Source organism: Coptis chinensis, chromosome 3 (assembly GCF_015680905.1).
Source record: "Coptis chinensis isolate HL-2020 chromosome 3, ASM1568090v1, whole genome shotgun sequence".
NCBI lineage: Eukaryota > Viridiplantae > Streptophyta > Magnoliopsida > Ranunculales > Ranunculaceae > Coptis > Coptis chinensis.
In genome coordinates this window covers 121,073,632-121,100,402 of record NC_141458.1, presented here as the reverse complement: position 1 = coordinate 121,100,402, position 26,771 = coordinate 121,073,632, and the positions used below count along the sequence as shown (strand labels likewise).

Genomic DNA, 26,771 nt, shown 5'->3' with positions numbered 1-26,771 from the left:
AGTTTGTGCCCAAATTAACTCAATTTCCACACTTAGCCCCTTTTCAAATGGGACGACGCCTGGTAGCCACTGTTGGACATATTGCGGCCGGCTTGCGCTTTCCCTTAACTGACCTTGATCGTGAACTGTGCAATTTCTACGGTATATCTCCTAGTCAAGGGACTGGCAATTTCTGGAGAGTCTTGTTCACGGCCAACTTCTACAATGAACATAATTCTATTAAGATTAGTTGTCGCGGCCTATCTTCCAATTCTACTTGAATAGAACCACCAAAGGCAAGGGCATCGGCTACCACTATTTCTGCTCTCGTTCTGGTAGGAAGTCGATCTTTTATACTAAATCTCCCTGGCTCTGATAAAGATTGGGAATTATTTCCTTTATATTTGTCCAGCAGCTGGAAGTCTACAGAAGTTGAACCTTGAGTTCGTTTGAACTATTCCAAATTCCGTTTTGGGGGTGAGTTATAACTATTCTCCCCTTGTTATATATAGTTTACCCTCATCTTAACTTGCTATTCTTGATTCATAGGTTGGCACGTAGACTCCAAAGGCAGACCAGGGGGGATATCTTCATTGCTGCAACATATAAGAGATCTAGGGAGTGCTCAATATATCCTTTTCTCGGTTTGTCCGCAGATACGGGATATCCTCTTCTCTCTGACGACAATTTTTATTGCATTAGGAGCACAAGCACCCCTCTACCGTCTTCCATTCCAGTATGCTGCTTCTCGGTGTGAGGTCCAACTTGAACATCTTTGAACGTGTATTATGGAACATCTTTGTACATGTATTTATCTATTTATTTCCAAATTAGAATTGATTTCTATTTGTGCTTATATTTTTTTACCCTTTTTTTTAGTATAAGTTATAGTTTAATTAGGAAACTAAATACACAAAGATATAATTATTAAGAGTGTCCACGTGGTTTCACTCTCTCTTGGGAGAGTGCCACCTACTAAAGAGATTGTCCATGTCCACGTGGCTTTACTTTCTCTTGGAAGAGTGTCACCTAGGATAGAGATTGTCCACATACTCTACTTTAATATAGAGAGAGGTGATATATGGATATAGATTTAAAAGTTAAAATAATTTCATTAGGACATCTCCAATGGGGGGTGTAAAATTACACTTCCACATAGGCTCCACCTAGGTGCCATTAGGATTTTACAACTCCAATTGCAAATTATTGTATAGCCCATAAATATCCACTCTCTATTGTTCCCAATGGAGAAATGTGAAAAAATTCAATTTTAAACTCGGATGACACTTGAAGTGACGTTCGAATTTAAAAATTTCAAATTATGACTTTAGAAATAGATAGGGACGACACTCCAAGTGACGTCCGAACATTTCTTTTGTTCAGACGTATGTTCTAGTGTCGCCCGGGCTATTTATCAACTGATAGCGAGATGGGGAATTTCCCACCCCTAGTCTATTACCTACGGTTTAGCACCTCCATTGGATATAATTTTTTGACATTTGGGGTGTAAACTTTCCACTCTATACGGTTTACACCCCCCATTGAAGATGCTCTTACAATCAAGTACTATCTGCCCAGAATATTAGACCACGTAACTTTTAAATGCACACATTCATATCTGGCCCTTAGTCACCAGATCGTAGAGCGGAGGCGGAGAGGAAGCGAAGGATCGATCGTGAGCGCTATGTTGGGAAGCTCTATGTTTTAGAGCCGTCTTCGAGCCAATAAATGTTGAATATAATATGTTTTGTATATATTATCATAAGAATTAGTCAAATAAATTTTGAATTAAAAACAAAAAAAAAAATGAATTATCTTAATTTTTCATATGAAAAGGAAATTTATATTGATGTGAGTAATGAGTATGTCCATATTGTCACGGACTTATGGTGTTGCATAATTAAGAATAATACTTTATTTAGGTTGGTTTAAGATTGAGTCCAAACAAAAATCAAAACCCACTTATACAATTGCAGCAATCTCATGGTTTACGTGTAAAATCCTTGGTAAGGTACTGATTTGTGACTTTAATCAGACACAAGAACCAAAAAGTAAAAATATTAATCGTTTTAAGGGAAAAAAAAACCAACTATTATCTTCTTATTTTTTTTTTTGCCCAAATAATTTATCTCTATCTTTCCGCCGCAGCTCCTTCAAACGCAGTATTTTTATCTTCTCTTTCTCTAAAGCTTTATGGGACCCAAGCTTTATTAGTACTTCGGTCAACTTTTCATCTTCCTTCGTCCTCAACTCCAGCAACCTAAAAACCAGTTAAAGAAGCCATTTCAGAGTCTTTTATTATAATATATCTAACATCTCAAATTCTCAACACAAATACTATTTGGTTTGGGCTCATTAGATGAACAGATGATGAAAGAAGTAAGTTAAAAACTATGTTTTGCAACTTTTATGCTGAGAAACAGACGCTTTCTGCCCATTTTTTCTAGAGCGCGGTTTGGAAATCTCGAAGCACGGTTTCTAGTTTCACAGATCGCGATTTTATGGAGCTTTATCTCTCAAATCGCTAGAGCGCGGTTTGAGAGCCAGAGCGAGGACCACTTCCCACGGTTTGTGTGACTAAGATCTGGCCCAACATAAATCTGTAACGCTCAGGTAGGGCACGAACGCACGACCTAGTAGCATAGGAAACTAGATTTATAAACTATAAATTGCTACTTTTTCTTCAATGTGCAGTACTGTAAATGCACTTAATGCCCAACATCGTCGATTTCGAATCTTTCATCAAAATTGAAGGTGATTTAATCGGGCACTCATCAAATTGTAAGAGCCCTTGCCTTGTTTCTTTTGTTCTTTTGTACCGGTGTTTATGATGCGTTGCAGAAGTACCTTAAAACACTACATTTATGTGTTAGTGAAACAATAGAAGGACCAATGATTGAGGAATATGCTTGTAAGCTAAATGAAATTGAAGATCTAGTGCACTTCAGTTGTGGAAATTCTGTTTTGTTTGCAGTTTTTTTGAATTTTGAATTTTGTTTTTTTTTTCCTGTTAAATGTTATGTTTTTGTGGGTTTTGAAATTGGAGGTTTGGATATAGTGGTAGGGTTATAATATAGAAGTGTGTAGAAAATTGAAGTTTATGTAATTTTTGTAAATGTAAATGAGATGGATGGGATTGGGATTCACTATTTGCTAAGATTGAAAATAAGTTGGTTATTGTTGTGATTCTAACCTTTGATGTTTAATCGTAAGCTATTTTTCTGTTGTGAGGAGTTGGGCTTGCTTTTTGAATGAAAATAGATCAAAAGAAACAGAAAATCTGCCGAAAATTAAGATTGCTTTTTCCATTGCTTTTTCTAGTAAATTTATTTTGTGAACATAACTATCAGACGTTTACTGTAATCATAATAATGTCATACTTCGTTTTTTTACTGTAATCATAATAATGTTTCAAGTTTTTTTTTTTTTTTCATGAAATTTTGTTTACTGTCTAGGCTTTTGAACATGGGAAGGTACGAGACAGGGATAGGCCGATAGGGGAAGGAACATATGGCATAGTTTATTCTACATGCGATATTAAGCAACGGAAGTTGGTAGCTGTGAAGAGAATGTCAATGGATGAGGGTGGAATTACAAAGTCTATGCTCAGAATGTTTGGATGAATTAGTTAGCACACTGTAGACTTTGTAATCCCACCCTCATCCATTGGCATTCTCTTCACAGCTACCAACTTCTGTTGCTTAGTATCCCATGTAGAATAAACTATGCCATATGGTCCTTCCCCTAAATTGTATAATATGCGAACTAATAACTAATTCATCCAAACATTCTGAGGTAAATTCATGAAGAATAGGCTCTAGGTGACTTTTGATAGGCAACATATTCACGTTATGAATTGTTGTACTTATTATAATGTTTAGTTACTAAAAGATGAAAATTGTTAGAACCTTAATGAGAACTTGAAAAATTATGTTCATGAAAGGTTTAACAGTCCTTTGCTCATTGAAACTGTAATGTTCATTGCCATCGTTTGCACATTATTTTCTCATAAATTGATACTTGAGTTTACAGTTAAAGAGTTGCCCTTCTTTAGTTTTTTCCCCAACTGCTTTTGTTCAATCAAGTGTATGGAAAACTTTCATACTATAGTCAAGCTGTGTCCATACAGTGGTATCCTTTTTGTTATTAAGTTTTACTGGCAAAAGTAGAAGCTGTCAAGGCTAGGAAAAACAATGTCATGAGCTACTGCCCTGTTCTGAAGCTGAGTAAGACCTTAGGATTTGCAAATGCACCAAGTATGTGTAAGACACGAGACTCAAGTGGGAGGTCATGAGTTATTTTTTGCTGGGCTTAGAGGCCACAATTACAGTGGAGAATATACATCTAGATACTGCTGTGGCAGAACCGTAGAGGTTGTAACTATACAATAGACTAATCTAATTTTCACTCCTTAATACATTTAAATATGTATTGAACCAGATGACTTTGGACCTACATCTAAATATGTAGAGAATATGGTAACCAGTTCCATTGAATTTCAGGTGTGAAGATGTATTTGTCGAAGAGGACTTTCTCTGTTTTGTTACAGAGCTGATGAACATGAACCTGACAGCTTACATAATGAAATTTGAAATAGAATGTCCTGATATGGTGAAGGTAAGGAGGTGGTGGTGTTTCGTGTCCATTTGTCTTGAAATCAGCTAAATACATGTCTCTTTTGGCAGGTTTTTATGAAACAACTCTTGGCTGGACTTGCTCATATTCATGACCAAAGAGGAATGCATCGTAACATCAAAGCGTCAAATATACTTGTTGACACTGATTCTACACCGCATAGGGTGAAGATTGCTGATTTTGGATCTGCTAAGATTCTATTGAATCTGAACCTATCTCCCCTCGTATGTATTTTTTTTTATTTGTTATTAATGATCTGTTAAGGAAATTTTTGGCTTCATGGCATTAAATTAATTGATGGGCATTGAGTTGGTTTTACTAAGAGGAGGTCCATTAGTGTATTTTTGGGCTATTGGACAGCCCAATTACTTGGGATTAAGGTGACAATACCTTCATCCGAATTCAAGTTGAAACTCCTAGATAGAACTTGTTTTTTCTTTTGTTCAAAAAAGGGTGTTGGCTCATCTTGCTATATTGCCATGGTTAAGATGAAATTTGGGTGTAATCCTTACTTCGTATTATCTGTATTATCTTGCTGTATTGCCATGGTTAAGATGAAAATCTACTAGTTGAAATACCGTGGTCTTGATTAAATAATGATTTGGATGTAATTTGAGTTGAAGTCTTACTTATTTATATGGACATCTATGACTTGTGATACCAATCTGTGAACTATGGTCTTGTCTTTGTGTCTATGATGTCAAATTTGTTTTTGTTAGATATTTAGTTCCTTGTGTGGATTACCATGGTCCTGATTAAATAATGATTTGGATGTAATTTGAGTTGAAGTCTTACTTATTTATATGGTACATCTATGACTTGTGATACCAATATGTGAACTATGGTTTTATCCTTGTGTCTATGATATCAAATTTGTTTTTGTTAGATATTTAGTTCCTTGTGTGGATTACCATGGTCCTGATTAAATAATGATTTGGATGTAATTTGAGTTGAAGTCTTACTTATTTATATGGTACATCTATGACTTGTGATACCAATATGTGAACTATGGTCTTATCCTTGTGTCTCTGATATCAAATTTGTTTTTGTTAGATAATTAGTTCCTTGTGTGGATTATTGACTGTGCTCTCAATTATGTGAGATGATTCTTTTATGATTAGTATGTTGAAATTACATTTCGTTATAGCACTATTTGATATTGTTGTTTATTAAGTCGTTGATTTTCTTTTCATATATAATGATGTTTAAACTTAATCAAGTGAGCGGAGCTTAACGCTCGATCAAAGGTGGGGTGGGGGTATGTGGCCCAAAATGTCGCTTTGAAGGTTTATGTCCGCCTCAGATGCTTTTCTCTCCGCCAAACTCTCCTTTCTCAAGTCTCAACTCCTCTATCTCTCTCTTGGTCTCCTCTCACTCGGTCCCAACATTATCTCGTTCCTTGGATCTTGCAACAAATATTGGCGAGTTTCTTCTCTTAACCCGTATGATTCACGTGTGTTTATAACTTTTTAATTCCGAATTTTAGTTGATTTGTTCTTTCAAAGTAGAACACTAATTAAGGGTTTTGTAGCTTTGGTTTCCAATTTTGTTCAAATTAAAATAGCAATTGAATCGATATGTTGTTCCATCCTTCAAGTCGTTTCGACTTTCGAACAAAAAAAAGTCTATTTTAGTTTTGCGTTGACTAAAGTTGAGCACATTTCACAAACTCCCAAGAATTTCCAAAAATTTGACTGCTTCACCAACTTTTTTTGTTCTTACTAAGATATTATTATTATAGAAAGAATAGCAGAAACTGTTTACCCTTCAACATGCAGCACGGTAAGATTAACATATATTAACATGTTTTTCTCACAAAGTCTATTCAAAACTGATTATATTAAATTTTGTTTTGTAGGGATTTTTTAGTTATAATGATCTCTCCTCTCACAATGAAGGTAATTCTCATCCTTATTTGTTTCTCTATAATTATAAAGTTTTACTATAGTTCTCCTCTTGTTTAACAAAATTTGTGAACAAAGAAAAGTTTGTATGTTCTTACTCATATAGGATAGTGTATATATATATTCTTACTCACTGGGAGAACTGAAGACTTTGACTTACGATTTAAGTCTTGGTGGTAACTGGTAATGGGGTTAATAGGCGTTATACCTCCGGAGGTGGTGAAGTTAAGTTTGGTATTTTATAGTTGAGCTGGTGAAAGTTGCATATATTGGAACTTGTTAAGTTGCATATATATTGGAACTAGTTAGCATGTCAGTAAAAACTGAGTACATCTTACCGTACAATTTATTTAGGTGTGTTAAACTTGGTTGACATTATTGTTGGGTATATTCAGTCTGCTGTGCATGCAATATCTAATTTCTTGTTTATTTGGTTATGCTTTGATATCAAGCTTCTTTGCATGTAGTCTAATGTTGGGAAAGTGAATTTGTCGAATAACCATAGCATACGCAGGGGCTCCGCTCACACCCCTATTGCAATGCAGTATACTAGTATAATAATGATGTTTAAACTTACTGGTAGAAGTCTTGTATTGTTTCATATGTTGTTATTTTTATGATCAGTTGTAATTATTTACAGTATTATTGTAGGTTGGGACCGGGGCCTACAAAGCGCCCGAGTTACTTTTGGGGGTTGTTGATTATGGCACCCCAGCTGATATCTGGGCCTTGGGATGTATATTTGGTGAAATGGCCAATTGGAACTGCCTACCAATATTTGTCAAGAATGACAGGACTGAAGAGGTGAAAGTGCTAACTGAGATTTACAGGTTTTTTAATTTATTTTTCTTCTTTGTGTTTTCTTTTTTTAATAGAGACATGATGACCTAAAAATACAACAAACTTAGCTATTTATTACATTAAATACAATATACTTTTCTTCTTGCCTAAAAATACATGATAGTTTCAATTTTTTTAAAATCAATACAATTTGTTTGTGCTCGGATGGTACGCGAATTAGTTGTTAGAAAATATCATGTGTGTTGCACTCTCTCATTTCTCCGATTTTGGTGATGAGTTGGACACTTCTTTTCTACTCAAATGTCAAGGAAAAATCATAAAATTAGCTTTTCCTTTTTCTTCCCAACCTTTTGAAACGTTCAACAATTTCATCTTTAATTTCTATGTTTTAAGTTGAGGGCATTGGTTAGTTCCATTAATCACGGTAGTGCTGCCACTGAAGGGTATTGGAGCTTTTTCAGATAAAAGAATTTGCTGGGTGGTAAATTGTATTTAATGTAAAAAGTAGCGAAGTTTGTTTTTTTGGGTCATTAATGACTTTAATAAAACACTAACAGTCAATGTCATGTCCTTTAAATTAGTTTGATGGGCTCTCCCACCGAGGCGAGTTGGCTTGGGGTGATTCGTTGGAGATATTATCCGTCTTACCTTCGGCACTTTGATGGAAAGGTAAAAACCCGATGATTTGATTTCCAATTATCTATATGTTTAAACTAACATAGTGAATTTTGCAGGTACTGCTAGATACATTTCCGACACTTGGTGAAGTAGGAGTCGATTTGCTATCTGTAAGTTAATTATATATACCTGACATGAATTAGATAGGAATTCTTTGATTTTGAAATGAGAATGCTGGTTGTCAGTTCGAGGAAGGGGGTATGAACCATATCATTTGATAGTACTTGTTTACAGAGGATGCTGTGCCTCAATCCCGGTAACCGAATCACTGCAGTAGAAGCTCTGAATCATCCATATTTCAGCAGGTGTGTGAATATGGCATTAGCATCTTCACACACGTACACACAAAAGAATAGAACATAAATTAAGTCATTGTTGTTTTGTGTTTACCTTCCACCTGCGTTCTAATAGTTGCTTAACCTGTTAAACTAGTAGTTTCATTTTTTAATATTTTACACAGGTATAGACCATACACGAAGTTTTTTTTTTTAATTTCTGGCTGAACCAATTCAGTAAGGGTGAAATTTCATAATCCACCTTTTACTCGTGTTGCTTTGTTAGAAAAGTGCCCCAAATTCTTTCAGTTCATGTCATGCATGCACATCTTTTGAGAGGGTTGGAAAATGCATCCTTTTTCTGAGTCACATTAGAGATTTGATCTTAACAATTTGTAGTAAAAGGAACTAGTGTAATGAGTGGGGACTTGTATTTTTTATGCATTTGTCGTTGATGCTTGCGGATCTCCTTTGGTGTAAGGAAGCAATGATGGACAGATCGAGGCTATTGTTTCAATTTGTTACTGGGGAATCTTGGCATCTTGCAAGTCCTTTTAGGATGTCCAAATTTCCGAATGCAGTATCAGCTCAAATTTCTCCTATTCTTTAAGTCTAGTGTTTATATTTTATAGCAACAATTCTTGTGAAATTTGGTTTTGTTGACCTAGTTATGTTTCCTCACCGTGATGCAGGGTTTGACTGTACATTGTTGACTGTGTGTGGACTGTTGATTGTTGACTGACTCACTTTAGCGGTGGATACTTTTATAGTTTTGAACTTGGCATTTGCGATTCTGCCATTGATATAATTTTGACTGTCTTCAGGTTGGTGATGAGTTGGACACTTCTTTTCTAATATGACTGAAATGTCCAAGGAAAAATCATAAAATTAGCTTTTCTTTTTTCTTCCCAACCTTTTGAAATGTTCAACAATTTCATCTTTAATTTCTATGTTTTGAGTTGAGGGCATTGGTTAGTTCCATTAATCAGGGTAGTGCTGACACTGAAGGGTATGGGAGCTTCTTTAGATAAAAGAATTTGTTGGGTGGTAAATTGTATTTAATGTAAAAAGCAGTGAAGTTTGTTTTTTTGGGTCATTAAACTGAAGGGTATGGGAGCTTCTTCAGATAAAAAAATTTTAATGTAAAAAGCAGTGAAATTTGTTTTTTTGGGTCATTAATGTCTATAATAAAACACTAACAATCAATGTCATGTCCTTTAAATTAGTTTGTTGGGCTCTCACACCGAGACGAGTTGGCCTGGGGTGATTCTTTGGAAATTTTATCCGTCTTACCTTCTTCGGTACTTTGATGGACAGGTAAAAACCCAATGATTTGATTTTCAATTTTCAATTATCTATATGTTTAAACTAACATAGTGAATTTTGTAGGTACTGTTAGATAAATTTCCGACACTCGGTGAAGTAGGAGTCGATTTGCTATCTGTAAGTTAATTATATATACTGTTATAAAGCTATTATTAGGACATGATTTAGATAATAATTCATGAATTAGATAATAATTCTTTGTTTTGAAATGAGAATGCTGGTTATCAGTTCGAGGAAGGGGGTATGAACCATATCATATGATAGTACTTTGCTTGTTTACAGAGGATGCTGTGCCTCAATCTTGGTAACCGAATCACTGCAGAAGTAGCTCCGAATCATCCATATTTCAACGGGTGTGAATCTGGCATTAGCATCTTCACACGCATACTGCCTCAATCTTGGTATCCGAATCACTGCAGAAGCAGCTCTGAATCATCCATATTTCAACGGGTGTGTGAATCTGGCATTGGCATCTTCACACATGCACACTGCCTCAATCTTGGTATCCGAATCACTGCAGAAGCAGCTCTGAATCATCCATATTTCAACGGGTGTGTGAATCTGGCATTAACATCTTCACACATGCACGCACAAAAGAATAGAACATAAATTAAGTCATTGTTGTTGTGTTACCTTATACCTGCGTTCTAATAGTTGCTTAACCTGTTAACAGGTTTAACAGCATCTTCAGAACAATCTACAGTATCTACTACTACGGAAACAGCATCACATGAACTGAAAGAATTTGGGGCACTTTTCTAACAAAGTAACATGAAAAAAAGGTGGATTATCAAAATTTACCTTTACTGAATTGGTTCAGTCAAAAATGAAAAAACTTCGTGTAAGGTCTATATACCTGTGTAAAATATTAAAAAATGAAAACAAGTACCTAGTGCAGGGTTTGATGTTTGTTGCGTGTGGAGGCATAAGAATTTTGATTACTATGTTGTGGAGTAGACAAGAGAATCTGTGATGCTGTTTTCGTAGTAGGTAGTAGTAGATACTGTAGATTGTTCTGAAGATGGTTGACTGACTCTCACTTTTGAAGATACTTGTATAGTTTTGAACTTGATTCTGCATTTGCGAATATGCTATTGATATAATTTTGACTGTCTTAGGTTGCATTAGATATGAAATTGCTGTTTTTGTTTTGCAATGTAGTGTTGAATATTTTGTAGGAAGAGAAATATTACTTCATATCTTCTTTGTTGCTTCAATATAAACAAAGAGAATGAATTTCTGGACACTCAAAACCTGTTCAGGGGACATCCAAGGCTGATTGGTCCAACAACTGAAACCATAGTTTAAGCATTTATTTTTATTATTCTGTTAAGAAAAGTGGAAAGATAAATAAAATGGGTAAGGGTCAGAAACGAGAATGGAAAATCAAGTAGCATTGTTCTCCTCTTCAATCACCAATGGTATGGTGTTTCCTATGTGTGAATGTTCTCTTTGAAGTGTCTCGTTCTATATTTGATATCAGGCACTTTCTTACAAAAAGATTAGCGAAAATCAAAATTCAAAATCTGGCGTACAAATCAAAGCCATCAACTTGATAGACATTGAGACGGAATTAGGTCTACACACCCGATTATTCTTAGTAATGTTTTTCGAGGTCTACACTCCCAATTATTCTTAGTAATGATTTTCGAGGGTTGTAACTTGTTTTTGGGTATGATATCAGTTTGATTTTTAATGGTTACATGTATTTACTTATTTGTTTTTTTTTATTATTATTTTTTAATCATGTATTGGGTGTTTGGCATAGAGGAACCAAAGAATTTTCAGTAGTAAGAATTGTACTACAACAGTTGGCGAACTTGATTATTCAAGATGTTTCGGACTAAGCTTCACTCAGTCAACTACAAAATGCAAGAGGGACCTGAGAGAGCAACAAATGCAAAGGTGGAACATTCACATCCAGATAGAAGAGAAAAAGGATCTATATTGCACTTGGGCCAAACCCGAGCATGGGTACTACGCACTCAATACTGATGGCACACTTCAAGGAAACCAAAGAGGATGGGCAGCAGCTCTATAGAATGACCGAGGCGAGGTGATTTATGCGGCTAAGGGGAAGTTTCTTTTGCAGGTATTGGCCGTACCTAAAAGCAAAAGAAGAAATGCACATGTTACTATCATTCATAACAAATAGTTAAAGTTGGAGACCTTTCTTTTTGTGTGTGTGTGCGTGCGTGTGTATGTGTACTTATTTCTCACCCGAGCAACACATCAAACTTGTTTGAGATTTCGAATATGAGGAAGATCGTCCGCATCCCCATTGAAGATAGAATCTTTGAGAGATGGATACACAAATACATCCTTTAGTAACGGAACATCAATAAAATGTAATTTGTGCAGCTTGCCGAAGAAATCCAATGTAGTGAGGTTGATACAAGAAATCTCAATTTTCTTTGCTCGGCCACAACGTTTCAAAAACAGTTCCCTTAACCGGAGGTGCCTGACGACCCCCCCCCCCCCCCACCCCAGACACTGCTGTTTCTCCATTAGCCTTATGTGCGCTCAACCAAAGCCTCTTCTTCAGTTTCCTTTGATATTGAAGCTGCTAATTAGCTTATCTGACTTTTGAGAATGTTGACACCGGTATACTTTTTCCACTCTCAAAAAAGAGTCTTCTATGCTAATTTGCAGCGTGGTAGATGGGTGGTGTTTTAGTGCACAGGGATACTTTTCCCATAACCTCAGTCTTCTAGACAGTTCCAAAAGACAGAGTTTGCAATTTACAAGGTATTTTTATCAAAATTTACAGTGACAATTCTTTCGTATGCTGCCATGATGTCATGAAGATTTTTCACTAAAAGTATGTTAACCAGAGAAAAACAGATTATTTGACTTCGTGAGAAAAAGATGGGCAGACCATAGGTGTTCAATCAGACTGAAGGAAAATTTGACATTAGCATTTTGTGAGTAGTGAAACACGTCTTTGGCACCGAAGAAAGAGAAAAGACGATAAATAAGCATTTAATGAACGTTTCTTGTTTATTCATGAATTTCAATAATTTCATCGCTATTAGCTACATGAACATGTGTACTGACATCTGCAGTGCCAGAAGGAGCGCCAACGGCAGCATTATTGTCATCCATGGGTTCCCTTCCATCAGCTGATCTTTCGCTCGCAGCATTACTTCCATCTGATAACCACTGAACTTTTAACTGTAACTGCTCAAATTTGTACATGAACAGTAAGGCAATTCTCATTCTCTTTTCTAGTTTCCTGACAGGGCTCTGGAGAACATACTCTAGTGCCACACTTTGCAGTTCAGCCAGAAAGAGAGACACCCTGTCAACAAATAGTTGCTCCATTCGTTCATATAACTCTTTGAATGTTCCATGCCTTCCATCTTCAATAAAATCTTTTATGATAAGACGTTCATCTGAATCGATAAAAAGGGTACAATTCAATAACTGTCCGATCTCTTTAATAACCTGTAGTGGATGATTTGGGACAAATTGCGAATGAGACTCTACAGTATTCAAGGAAATATTCTTAACCTGGGGATACTTCATTTGCACAGGGTTGATTACTGTCTTTTGAAACCAATGATTACTGATGTCCCTACTCATCCACAAATCCTTTGCTAGCCTTCTTTTGTACATATTAACCATAGCACCGTCGTAATCCAATCTCTTGTCGACAAAATAAATGATACTAAAAGCTTCATCTAAAGCGTCAACTAAGGGTCTACTAAATTCAGATGGTAATAAAATATCTGACAGTCGTACAAGGATTACAAGTAAGAGACAATTGTTAGTTCCTTCGTTACTATGTAATTCTTGAGATGGATGAGTTCTGGATAGGAGATTGAAGAGGTGACGTGGTTCATCCTTCTGGCATTTTGTCCTCCAGTTAGTCAAGTCTTCAGTAGCATTCTCACCAAGATAATCAAGGATATTTCTTTTGAACCAGGAAATTAGTTTCTTAATAGCCCAAGTTAAAAATATGATCACTTCATTCATCCGGTTGAGACCTATTTCTGTTGCAAACAATACTCGAATGACAGTATCTTCTACTTGGCATTTTTTCATGATACCAGAGTACATTTTCCAATTTAATAGCAATTTGGAAAACACCTCAAAGGCCTGAAATTGGGCGCAACTCCATTCGATCCATGATAAATCTCCTTCAGGTTTGAAGGGATTCAATTGGCTTGCGACGAAAAACCACCTAAAAGTGATGGCCAACGTACCCAACACTAAGGTGATAATTTGTGACACCACGACAACCCAAACAGACCATTTATAATCCGAAACTCCTTCACAAAACCTCAAGTGCTTGAGAAAAAACGTCCGAAAAGCAACTTCTAGGAAAACCAGCGGAGAAATTGTGCAAAGCAGGCCTACAGAAGGATAGTGTGCAACGAAGCACACGCTCAATTGAGAGTTATTAGAGGAAATAGTCGTAAAATGCAGCTCAAGTTGTTCTCTATACCCCAGTTCTAGGCCACATGCATATTTTCGTTGTTTTCTCCAAATCTCTCTGAATGCGTCGGCAATGAAACCAGAGTAGAAAGTAAAATACCACATTATGATAAGAATTACCAGCATTAATAGCAAAATAAAGATATGTTCTACGAAAAAAACAGAAAATATCACGCCTGTAGCCATTTGTATGCAAGTATTAACAATAACAGTAACTACAAGGATGGTCAAGGAGGCCATATTAACAAACAACTCAGAACCTTCCATATTGGCGACGCAAGGCAGGAAAAATCCCATTGAAATGCATATTAAAGTAGTACCACAAAGTTTAGATAGTTGATCCTGTGGACTAGGCATTGGAGTAGTGAGATCAAATGGGACTTTTGTTGCAATTGCAAGAAGAGAGAGTGTCAATGAATTGAGTGAGAAATATTTACAAGGTAACCATGGTTGTTTTCGACGATATCCAAGATATACATCAGAAATGATTAAGAGTAAACATACCAAAGTGGCTGTGGTGATATATAGACCAATAACTGGCAGTGGAGCAGCATACCTGTTATCTAATATCCCCCCTACACACTGGTGTTTCTCCATTAGCGTTATGTGCATTCAACCAAGCCTCATCTTCTTCAGTTTATTTCTTTGGCTTTTAAGCTGTCATCTCGCTTGACTTAGGGACCTTGACATGCATCCTGTTGTAGACTTGTAGATAACGTTTTTTGTTCAAACACTTAAAAAATGGCTAAATCTATGGTGCGCGAGATGTATGGTGCGCCATTACATCTCGGCCACTCATCCAAAAGGTGCGTGTGTATTTAGTGGCAGAAGTACTGAATCCAAAGGCCCATACGACCTGCGCACTGAACACATGCTCTTAAAAAATAGAAACTTATATGCCAAATTCCCAGTCAAACAGGTGATTGACTAAACACACTTTTCAAGTAGTCAAGTCAAGTACTACAGTCCATGAAAGAAGCTGAAAAGAATGGCAACGGCTTGTTCGTAAAATCAGGGTAGAATTTTTTTCCTGGTGGTGTGTTTCATTTTTTATTTATTCCTCACAGTAGGAAGAATGAGAGAATCCACGCTCGGAAATGGTCTTGCCCAAGGCTCCCTGTTGAGAAAAAAAAGTTAGTTTTTTTCAACCTTTTTTCCGAAACAAGTCTACTAGACTTTTCTGAGAAAAATCAAAAAGGGCGCGTGTGCGCTTGATTTTGTTTTACTGAGAGCGCGCCTGCGCTCATGCCTAAACTTGTAAGTTTCTATCTCTACAGTAACCGCAAAATTGCAAGGTTGAGTATAAAACATAAACAAGGTTTTGGAAAACCAAAGTCTTAAAGAGAAACCCAATTTTGAGAGCAATCAAAATTGAAAGAGAACCCTTGCAAAGAGAAAAACTTGTAAGGAGAGATGAGTGATCTAGTAAGGTGGAGAGACTTGAGAGGAGTGATTGTAATCTTCCTTCCCATATTTATAAAAAGATTAGCTCTTTCGAAAGTATGCATCATTGGCCGAACCACGTTACATCTTGTGTTGTGGTATGCTTTACTTTTCTTGCATTATTATTACTTGTTTGTGATAGTTGTTGATTGCTTGGAAGGTTCGGTTTGTTGTTGGTTGTAGTGAAAGTTTAGATTTTTTGTCTAGAGTAGTAGTTTGTCCAAGTGCAAGTTATCTTAGTGGGGATCGATTGGTATCGTTGTCCCCAACAAGTGATATCAAGAGCTAGGTTAGATTAATCTAGGTTGTTATCCAAATTTTGCTCGGAAGGTGTTTGACAAAATTCCTGAGAGAAGGTTTGAGTTGAAATAGCTTGTAGAGATGGACCATTCTGTAAACACTCGTATTACTAGTTTGAATAGAGCTAACTACACTATTTGAAAAGCCAAGATGGAAGACTTGCTCTATTGCAAGGACTTGACACAACCCATTGAGAATGGAGGAGTAAAACCGGAAACGACTGTCGTGGCTGAGTGGAGCAAGCTTGACAAAAAAACAATTGGGTACATTCGACAGTGGATTGGCGACAGTGTCTTCCACCATGTATCCCAAGAGACTACCGCTTTTGGCTTGTGGAAGAAACTCGAAGACTTCTATGAGAGGAAGTCGGCCGGAAACAAGGTACTGCTCATTAAGAAGTTTGCTAACACGAAGTACAAAGAAGGTTAGTCAATGTCTGAGCGTCTTAATGAAGTACAAAATACCATCAATCAGTTGCACTTGATGAAGATTAATATGAGTGACAAAGTTGAGGCTTTGTTCCTATTAAACTCTCTACCCGACAATTGGGAGACGTTAGCAGATTCTCTTAACGGAGCCACTAAGGATGGAGTTATTTCCATGGAGATGGCTACTAGGGCATTGTTGAATGAGGAGACAAGAAAGGGTTCACGAAGCATCTCCTCTCACTCAGAGATCCTTGTCACAGAGAAACGGGGGAGAGGTAAGAGCAGAAAACCATCTCATTCTAGAGATGATGACAGAAGCAAATCTAGGGGGTGAAACTATAACTCCTAAGGCAGAGAGACAATGTTACTATTGTGCCACCAAGGGGTCACTTCAGGTATAAGTGTAGAACACTGAAGAGGGATGAGAAGAATAACTATGTACATGAAGACATGGTAAAGAGGAATGGAAACACATGCCGAGATACTACCGCACTAGTAGACGATGAACTAGTGTGAATTGTGTCAGATTGTGGTGAGTGCTATGTTAGTACCTCATGCCAGGATACAGGGTGGGTGATAGATACAGGAGCATCCTATCATGTCACACTGCACAAGGGATTCTTCACTACCTACAGCTGTGATGAATTTGGTGAGGGAAAGATGGGTAACAGTGTAGTCTCAAAGATTGTAGGCATTAGGGATGTTCAGGTAAAAACCAATGTCGGCTACACCTTGACACTTAATGATGTAAGACATGTCCTTGACATTCGGCTAAGCCTAATTTATGCTGGGAAGTTAGATGATGATGACTTTCTAAACTTGTTTGGTAACGGGGTATGGAACTGAGCAGAGGTTCCATTGTAGTAGCCAAAGGGAAGAAAACTTGCTCGCTTTACAAGACACAAGCTAATTTGTGTAAAGCAGAAGTAAATGCGGCACAAGAAGAAGCTTCCTCCGAACTATGGCATAAGAGACTGTGTCATATAGGAGAAAAAGGCATGAAAGTTCTTGCCAAGCAAAAGGCCTTGCCAAACATCAAAGGTACGCATTTAAATAGATGTACTCACTGTTTAGTAGGAAAGCAACACAGGGTGTCTTTCCAAAGATTCCTGTCTCACAGAAAGGACAATGTCCTTGAGCTAGTGCACACAGATTTATGTGGTCCTATGAAAGTGAAGTCCCATGGGGGAGCTTGGTACTTCTTGACTTTCATTGATGATGCGACAAGAAAGATATAGGCATATAGTCTGAAGACCAAGGATGAAGTACTTGATGTGTTCAAGACTTTCTATAGCATGGTGGAAAGAGAGACAGGGAAGCCTTTGAAGTGTATTCGCTCAGATAATGAGGGTGAGTACATTGGGCCGTTTGAATCGTCATGAGCAGATTGTTCCTAAGACTCTGCAACACAATGGTATAGCTGAGAGGATGAACTAGACCATTGTAGAGAGGATGAGATGCATGTTGTCTCACTCTAAGTTACCGAAAAGTTACTAGGTAGAAGCAATGCGCATAGCCGTACATGTGATCAACCTATTGCCTTTGAAGCCTCTGAATAGTGACTATCCAGAGAGAGTATGGTCAAGCAGAGATGTTGATTATGGATACTTGAGGGTATTTGGGTGCATGGAATTTGTTCATATTTCCAAGGATGAGAGATCCAAGCTTGATGACAAAGCTAAGCAATGCATTTTTCTGGGTAATGGGGATGAGAAGTTTGGCTACAAACTTTATGATCCGATCAACAAGAAGGTAATCCGAAGTCGAGATGTTGTGTTCTTGGAAGACCAAACCATATTAGACTTTGAGAATTGTGAGAAGCTAGAAGCTTTCATTGATGATCTTGTTGACTTAGAACTAGAAGTTCCTACTGTGGAACATACAGAAGGTATTCAGAATGCAGAGAACCATGGGTTTGAAGCTCATGATGATGATCCTATAGCTCATGATGGGATAAAACCTATTGATATAGAAGATGTAGATGAAGTGCATGAACCACCACCTGAGCAAGCAGAAGTGCATCCTCCTAAGCCACAAAAAAATGGGGCAAGGAGGTCTGAGAGAGAGAGACAAACTTCAACCAGGTATCTACCATATACGTATGTTTTACTATCTGATGGTGGAGAACCTATGTACTATCAAGAGACTCTTGATGGTACAGACAAAGAGAAGTGGTTGAAGGTCATGCATGATGAGATGTATTCTTTGCATTAGAATCATACTTATGACTTAGTTGAGAAACTGAAAGGAAGAAAAGTTCTCAAGAATAAGTAGATCTTCAAAGTCAAGCATGAGGAGAATAATCTACACCCAAGACACAAAGCTCATCTTGTTGTGAAGGGATTCGGTCAAAGGAAATGTATTGACTTTGATGAAATTTTCTCTCCTATAGTTAAGATGACTTCTATCAGGGTGGTATTGGGTCTGACCGCAAGTATGAACCTAGAGGTTGAGCAACTAGATGTCAAGACAACTTTTCTTCATGGAGACCTTGAAGAAGATGTCTACATGGACCAGCCAGAGGGGTTTGAGGTCAAAGGCAAGGAGCACCTAGTATGCAAGCTGATAAAGAGTTTGTATGGGTTAAAGCAGGCACCGAGACAATGATACATAAATTTTGATTCCTTTATGGTGAAGCATAAATACAAGAAGTCTGCTTCCGACCATTGTGTGTTTGTTCAGAAATTTCCAGATGGGGATTTCATAGTGCTCTTGTTGTATGTGGATGATATATTGATAGTTGGCCAGAATATCAACAAGATATCCAAGCTGAAGAAAGACTTGAGTAAGTCCTTTGAGATGAAGGATTTGGGTCAAACAAAGCAGATACTTAGTATGCGGATCACTCGTGACAGAAAGAGTGGGAAGTTGTGGCTTTCTCAAGAAAGCTACATTGAGAAGGTGTTAAAGAGATTCAACATGGATCAAGTGAAGCCAGTCAGTTGTCCACTTGGTCGCCTGTTTAGCATGACCAAAGATATGTGTCCAAAGGGTGAACATAAGCAGAGTCAAATAGAAAAGATTTTTTATGCATCCGCAGTGGGCAGCTTGATGTATGCAATGGTGTGTACAAGACCGGATATTGCTTTCGCCGTTGGTATTGTAATATGTTTTCTGTCAAATTTGGGTAAGGAACATTGGGAAAGTGTTAAGTGGATATTGAGATATCTCAAGGGCACTTCTAAGGTGTGTTTGTGTTTTGGTGGAAGTAAGACCTTGCTTGAAGGCTACACAGATGCAGACATGACAGGTGATGTTGACTCTATGAAGTCTACCTCCGGTTATTTGTTTACTTTTGCAGGGAAAGCAGTTTCTTGGCAATCTAAGTTGCAAAAGTGTGTTGCCTTCTCCACTACAGAAGCCGAGTATATTGCAGCCACTGAGTGTTGCAAAAAGATGCTATGGATGAAGAGGTTATTCGATGAACTAGGGCTAAAACAGAAACAGTTTGTAGTTCTATGTGACAGTCAGAGCGCCATCCATTTGAGCAAGAACTTGAGTTTTCATTCTAGATCCAATCACATACATGTGTGTTATCATTGGATTAGAGAAGTTCTCGAAGACAAGCATTTGTGTATTGAGAAGATCCATACCGACAAGAACGGGTCAAATATGATGACCAAAGTCTTACCGAAAGGTAAGTTTGATGTTTGTTGTGCCACCGCCAGAATATATGGTAGCATACTCCTCCTATTGATTTGTGAATACATGGAGGTATCCCCCCTCACTGTTCGGGAGGGGGAGATTGTTGGAGTTATCCCTCACATGAGGAAGAAGGAGACAATCCGGTGTTGTTTGTGTGAAGAGGTTTGAGCGAGTGCACGCTCAGAAATGGTATTGCCCAAGGCTCCCTTGGACAGAAAAAAGAAGATAGTTTTTTTCAGTTCTTTTTCCAAAACAAGTTTACTGGACTTTTCTGAGGAAAATCGAAGAGGGCGCGCGCGCACTAGATTTTTCCTTACTGAGAGCGCGCCCGCGCTCATGCCTAAACTTGTCAATTTCTATTTCTACTGTAACCGCAAAATTTGCAAGGTTGAGTATAAAACAGAAACAAGGTTTTGGAAAACCAAAGTCTTAAAGCGAAACCTAATTTTGAGAGCAATCAAAATTGAGAGAGAACTCTTGCAAAGAGAAAAGCTTGTAAAGAGAGAAGAGTGATCTAGTAAAGTGGAGAGACTTGAGAGGAGTGATTATAATCTCCCTTTCTATACTTATAAAAGGATTAGCTCTTGTGGAAGTAGTCATCATTGGCCGAACCACGTTACATCTTATGCTGTGGTATGCTTCACTTTTCTTGCATTATTATTACTTGTTTGTGATAGTTGTTGATTGCTTGGAAGGTTGGGTTTGTTGTTGGTTGTAGTAGCGAAAGTTTAGATTTTTTGTCTAGAGTAGTAGTTTGTCCAAGTGCAAGTTATCTTAGTGGGGATCGATTGGTATCGTTGTCCCCAACAGGGGATAATCCCTCTTTTGGCGCATTTGAAGTTCGAACTGCCATTTCCATTGCAAAAATCTGTTGCCAACATTGTGATATCCTTCGTCCCCCTTGCAACGCGCAACAATCATTGATGAGCTTATATCTCTCAAGAAAGAAGCATCAAAGTTAAATTACAGCCAACCATATATTCAAGTTCCATCACTAATAACAACACTACGTAGCAGCTAAATACTGAATGCTCGTTAACTAAATACTAAATACATTCGCTGAAGGAAAGATGGAGTTGGTATTTGGTAGTAAGAAGAGTTTTTTTTCGATGAAGCTTTTCGTTTCCTTGCAAACAATAAGGTTGAGAGAATAGTATTGATCCACGCGAGATAAGTGTGCTTACGTACAGTATTGTTCTGCAACGAGTGTACAGATATTGCAGTAAGTACAGTATTGTTCGTCGACGAAGAAGACGGCCATCCGATCTTCTTCATTAGTAAGACACTAACAAGGGCAAAAACCAAATATTCGAGAATTGAAAAAATCGCTCTAGCATTGGTTCATGCTGTCAGGCGCCTCAAGCCGTACTTCCAAGGAAGACTGGTCAAAGTATACACGGAATATCCTCTTTGCAAAGTTTTTCGAAGTGCTCAGGTATCAAGTAGACTCGCCGAATGGGACATCTACTTGAGTGCTTATAACATTACCTTTGAACCTCACATTTCAGAAAAGGGTCATGCACTCGCATCCCTAATGACATATTTCCCTATCGATGATTTCGTCCCCGAAATCAACCAAGACGAAGGTATCTCTAGTGAATTGGCCACAGTTGGGGGCGAGGAAACCCCGCCACAGCCACCTTCATCAGATACTGACTCTTCATCCGATTAATGGATTGTTTACACGAATGGCTCACATAACAAATCTGGCTCTGGATTAGGATGTGTTTTTATCAAGCCAAATAAATCGGCCATTGAGTGCTCAGTTCATTTTGGGTTCAAGGCCTCTAACAATGTAGCAGAATATGAAGCAATCCTTTACGCCATGCCCACAGCTTTGGACTTAGGAGTTCAAAAATTACAAATTTTCACTGACTCACGATTGATGGTGGGGCAATTCTCTGGCTCCTTTGAATCCCGAGACGATAGAATGGCGGCATACTTAGATCTAATTCACAAACTCGCTCACCAGTTTGAAACCATCATGATTATACAGAGGCTTCAGAATGATGATAGACATACATATGCCTTGGCATATCTATCCGCAGCGATTGATATTGATGGACCAAGACAAGTTAATGTTGATTTCCAGCAAGACCCGAGCATTGACTTGTCTATAGAACAACTCACATACATCTACATCAATGCGTGCTGTTTTTTTCAGTGTTGTTGTGGAACAACTACCATCAAACATTAATGTTGTCAACACAAGGAAAAGAAAGTACAATACTCCCCTACAAGACAACCCTAGCTCAGAAGCCTCCCAGAAAAATAGAAGCATGATTCTTTAAGAAAATGATACAGATTTCCTTGTACCTGCCAATCACGATCAAGATGGCGATGAATTTGCAGAAGAGCCAGGCGTCTTCACTCTTCCAATAGTCGTGGTAGATGTAGATGATTGGCGAAAACCGTTTATAGCATTTCTACGCAATGGAATAGTCCCATCAGAGCCTAACATCGCAAATAGTATCAAACGAGACGCATGGAAATTCATACTCGTATCTTCATCGTCAGGAACTCTGCAATTGTACAGGAAGGGTAATTCGTCATCTCCTATGCTGAGGTGTCTCACAACACAGGAAGGGTTAGCCGTGCTTCAAGAAATCCATGTAGGGTTATACGACAATCACTCAGGAGGTCGAAGTTTGGCTCATAAGGCAATGACACAGGGATATTGGTAGCCTTAAATGCAATTAGATGCAAAACATATTTCTCAGACATGCATCCCTTGTCAGAAACATTACCATATGGGTACTCTCCCAACAACTGCGCTACACCCAATTTTCTCGCCCTGGCCATTTGCAAAATGGGGTTTAGATATCATTGGGCCCCTACCTAGAGCTCGGGGGGAATGTTCGTTTCTTGCTCGTCACTACATATTACTTTACCAAATGGGCAGAAGTACAACCCTTGGTGCACATACAAGCTTCGAACGTCAAGCGCTTCATATGGAAGGATATAGTCTGCCGATTTGGTATCCCCGCCGAGTTAATATCAGATAACAGAAAGCAGTTTGATGTAGAAGATACACAAGCTCTGTGCTAATCTTCATATTCAACACAATTTTTCCGCACCCTATCACCCCAAGCGAATGGGCAAGCTGAAGCGACAAATAAATCCATCTTAACAATCCTTAAACATCGTCTCGAGCAAGCTAAAGTCAAGTGGACAACAGAGTTACCAGCCGTTCTATGGGCTTATAGAACAACCCCAAAGCGTTCAACAGGAATGTCACCATTACTTTAGTTTAGGTGATGTGAGTGTTTAACCTATACAAATTCAAAGTCGTGGAGTTTGCGTTTGCAACACCTTACTCAATGCATCCAAAGTCGTGGGTTTGCGTTTGCAATACCTTAGTCCACGCATCAAAAAGTCATGGAGTTTGTGTTTGCAACACCTTACTCAACGCAGCCAAAGTCTTCGATTTTGCATTTGCAATACCTTAGTCCACGCATCAAAAAGTCGTGGAGTTTGCGTTTGTAACACCTTACTCCACGCATCCAAACTCATGGACTTTGCGTTTGCAATACCTTACTCCACGCGTAAAAAAGTCATGGAGTTTGCTATGGGTACCAAGGTGAGCTTTAACTATGGGGACAGAATGTTGAGTTTTCTCAACCTTAGGTTTCCTTTACTCGTTCTCCCCAACATTCATATCTTTGGTTTCTTTCGTTTCACAATATTCACCTCCGTCTATTTCTCCACCTTCGCATTCTTTTTGAATCGATTTTTTATTCTTCACCACAAGGAACTAGTTCCATCCAGCGAAGAAGGGGTGGTGTATGTACCACTGTATATGCACCCCTATAAACGACCATCGTTGGGTACCATTATAGCGCCATCCACTAGTATGTGTGTTGCCCACTATCATGACATGCTGGCACTGCCCACTATTATGGCATACTTGCACTGGCCACTAGTATGACATGCCAGTGCTGCCTACTATTACAACATGCCAATGCTGACCACTATTATGGCATGCTTGCATTGTCCAATAGTATGGCATGCCAGTGCTAGCTGCCCACTATTATGGCATGTGTGCACTGCCCACTGGTATGGCATGCCAGCAATGCCCACTATTATGACGTGCCAACGCTGCCCACTATTATGGGGTGCTTGCACTGCCCACTAGTATGGCATGCCAACGCTACCCACTATTATGGCATGTGTGCACTGCCCACTATTATGGCGTGTCAACGCTGCCCACTATTATGGCACAATAAGCTAGATATGGCAGGTTCATATTTAAAAACATATTTGTCAATATATGCTTCCATATTATGATTTTACATAATTAAGGAAAATATTCTAGCAATTAAGGAAATGATATTTCTTCTTGCTATCCTATAAATACCCAATTCCATTTAAACAAAGAACTACGTTCATTTGAGAGACTTGATTCCAGAGAACGATTTGGATATGTAGGCAGCCTTTGTGGTACAATCTCAACAATTCATTACAACAACCTCCCTAACAAAACCATTGATACGAAATCATTACAACTTTCCCATAACCTTAGTCTTCTAGTAAAAAGCTCCGAATCACAAAACTTACATACAAGTTAAGGTATTTTTTTTTTTTTCAAAAAAGAATTACAAATTACATTTTTTTCACTAATAAATTTTTTTAAACCCCCCCGGTCAAATTGTAAATTTGTCCATAAACGCGAACTTATGTGAATGATCAATTATATTAATATATTAGATGATGTTCGGGGACATTCTGCAATTTTCATCTAGCAGGAGTAGAAATACACAAGTAGAAGGATTGGATATCTTCACCTGGCAAGAGTTGAATCCAATACCTCTCAGAAACTAGATGCTCTGATACCATGTTAAATTGTCAATTTCTTTATAAACTCAAACTTATGTAAATGGTTAATTCTATTAATATATTGAAAGAGACTCGGGAACACTCACATATATATCAACAACCCCCTTGTCAAATTGTAAATTTCTCTATAAACTCGAACTTATGTGATGCTCGGGGACACTCTGCCATCTTTATCTAGAAGTGGAAATACACAAGTAGAAGGACAGAAGGACTGGATATCTTCACCTGGCAGGAGTTGAACCCAAAACCTCTTAGAAATGAGAGGCTCTGATACTAAGTTAAATTGTCAATTTCTTTATAAACCCGAACTTATCTGAAGTGTTAATTCTATTAATATATTGAAAAGACTCGGGACACTGATATATATCTACAATCCTCCCCCCCCCCAACATCGTGAAAATATGTGAAAAATCCCCTTGTATGCTCCCATGATGTCATGAATAAACACAAATTATTGCCTTTGTGATTAAAAAAAGATGGGCAGGTCATGGGTCTAGTCCAACTTTTCGTTCACGACCAAGCTTATGATTTGCAATCCGCCGTTGAGGCATTGACACACGACATGTAAAACCATCCATTTACAACTTAAAATATAGATCCCAACCGTAGATGAAGACATGAAGTTCAGTAATGTTAAAGTCAGAACTTGACTAGCTAGGAAGGTTGTATTTGTCTCCCTCGTCTTGACTTCGCCAACTGATTCTTTTTCTTTTTCTTTTTTCGATAGATTTTGCCAACTGGTCCTTCAACGTACAAAAAAGTCGGAATCTTTCTTTTTCACAAAAGAAAAAAAATAGAACACACTCCATTTCTACAGTTATTTGAACATGACCTGTCTATTGATGTACTTCAATAATTTCTACACCATGAGCTACAAGAACAGTTTTATCGGTAACTATAGCGCCAGAAGGAGCGACCATGGTGGCCTCATTGCCTTCTACTGGTGCACTTTCATGAGTATTTGTAGCAGGACTAGGAGCGTCCGCTGATCTCTTATTTCTAATGTTATTCTTGACAGATAAGTGAGATAACCACGAGATTTGTGACTTCAATTGCTCAAATTTGTACAAGAATTGTAGAGCAATATTCCTCGTTCTCTCTTCAACTTCCAGGTCATTTCTCGTCCACATGTCATTTAATTATTGACGGGAAATCCCCCTTACATAAAGCATGGAACATTCAAAGAGCTATAGATACCTAGAATGAGACGAGAACCATCAGATTAGTTCTGGGAATAAGTAATCTCGTGTTTATCACGAGTGTTTCATAAACATGTGCTAGTCACGTGACGAACCGCCTCTGGACATAACAGTTTTCCAAGTTGTTAAGAACTGATATAGACAGTTCCTGAACATAAGGAAACTGAGGAGGACGGTATTTGATGATAAGGAAGGAATCAAAATGACATATCTCTAAGAGTTACCTTTTGGGCCTAATCTTCCTTTACATGACGGGTTATTATGACCTAAAAGGAAACTTATCTCTGATAAGATATGGTCCAGATTTAGACTTCCAAGAAGAGAGGATTCCTAATAGGAAAATAGACTCTAAAGAGGGAAGAAAACTCACAAGCGGTGAGGTTAACCCTAACCCTAGGACTCCTAAGGCTCCTCCTATATAAACAATAGGAATTCGCTTTTAGGAACTACGTGCAATAGGGTTTGATTCTTCTAAACAGATAGGAAGATACGTAGGCAGCTGTAGGGTGGTTCAACCCTGATCATTCACTCATCTCGTCCCTTTTCCATCATTAATCCCAAAGTTCTTCATCACACGGCACAGAGGAGGATCGTAGGATACTCAGAAAATCCCCTACACTTTACATTCTCGATGAAATCTTTTATGACTAGACATTCACTTGAAGGGAAAAAAAGATTCAATAACGTTCCAAACTTTTCAATAATACCTAGTGCATTATTTGGGACACCTTGCGCTTGAGATTCTAGGAAATCTGCATCTAAGGAAATCTTGACAAGTCATGGATACTTCATCCGTAAGTGGTTGATAACTTTTGTTCCAAACCAATGGTTATTTATGTCTCTACCCATCCACAAATCTTTAGCAAGCCTCCTTTTGTACTT

General features: G+C 38.0%; 3 protein-coding genes across 9 annotated transcripts in view; 2 read left to right on the top strand and 1 right to left on the bottom strand.

Annotated features, from left to right (window-relative positions):
- The first annotated feature begins 2,152 nt into the window (after positions 1-2,152).
- LOC147513822 (uncharacterized) lies at positions 2,153-11,916 on the top strand. 6 transcript variants are annotated; one of them, XM_086597111.1, is made up of 13 exons: positions 2,153-2,592; positions 2,674-2,760; positions 4,482-4,596; positions 4,665-4,838; positions 6,473-6,512; positions 7,170-7,322; positions 7,901-7,988; positions 8,054-8,107; positions 8,232-8,302; positions 9,499-9,589; positions 9,662-9,715; positions 9,881-10,149; positions 11,367-11,916. In XM_086597111.1, the coding sequence occupies exons 6-13, from the start codon at positions 7,222-7,224 to the stop codon at positions 11,443-11,445; spliced, it is 807 nt and encodes a 268-aa protein (XP_086453237.1). In that variant the 5' UTR covers positions 2,153-2,592; positions 2,674-2,760; positions 4,482-4,596; positions 4,665-4,838; positions 6,473-6,512; positions 7,170-7,221; the 3' UTR covers positions 11,446-11,916. The 6 variants fall into 6 exon arrangements, with proteins under 6 accessions (XP_086453237.1, XP_086453241.1, XP_086453239.1 ...); XM_086597115.1 differs by lacking the exon at positions 11,367-11,916 and adding an exon at positions 10,272-10,866; XM_086597113.1 differs by lacking the exon at positions 2,674-2,760 and having other exon boundaries at positions 2,153-2,358.
- The window catches only part of LOC147513820 (cell division control protein 2 homolog), a 78,562-nt gene continuing 54,402 nt past the window's right edge, over positions 2,612-26,771 (top strand). The window contains exon 1 of one of the 2 annotated variants that reach the window (XM_086597118.1): positions 2,612-2,733. In XM_086597118.1, coding sequence (XP_086453244.1) covers positions 2,682-2,733 — 52 coding nt within the window. In that variant the 5' untranslated portion in view covers positions 2,612-2,681. The remainder of the gene's footprint in view (positions 2,734-26,771) is intronic. The other variant, XR_015215682.1, reaches the window with a different exon arrangement.
- On the bottom strand, positions 12,494-14,744 carry LOC147513821 (uncharacterized). Its single transcript, XM_086597110.1, has 2 exons — positions 14,595-14,744; positions 12,494-14,096 (listed from the first exon to the last, which is right to left on the bottom strand). Exons 1-2 carry the CDS (start codon positions 14,648-14,650, stop codon positions 12,599-12,601), a joined length of 1,554 nt encoding a protein of 517 aa, XP_086453236.1. The 5' UTR covers positions 14,651-14,744; the 3' UTR covers positions 12,494-12,598.

What these genes read in the sequence shown, in the direction of transcription:
- LOC147513822 (XM_086597113.1), top strand. Translation starts at nt 7,222, where the DNA reads ATGGCACCCCAGCTGATATCTGGGCCTTGGGATGTATATTTGGTGAAA. An exon ending in TTCGGCACTTTGATGGAAAG is followed by an intron (nt 7,989 to 8,053) that starts GTAAAAACCCGA and finishes TGAATTTTGCAG; the next exon opens with GTACTGCTAGATACATTTCC. An exon ending in AATCATCCATATTTCAACGG is followed by an intron (nt 10,150 to 11,366) that starts GTGTGTGAATCT and finishes TGTTTGGCATAG; the next exon opens with AGGAACCAAAGAATTTTCAG.
- LOC147513821 (XM_086597110.1), bottom strand. Translation starts at nt 14,650, where the DNA reads ATGCACATAACGCTAATGGAGAAACACCAGTGTGTAGGGGGGATATTA. An exon ending in GGGGGGATATTAGATAACAG is followed by an intron (nt 14,097 to 14,594) that starts GTATGCTGCTCC and finishes CGACGCATTCAG; the next exon opens with AGAGATTTGGAGAAAACAAC.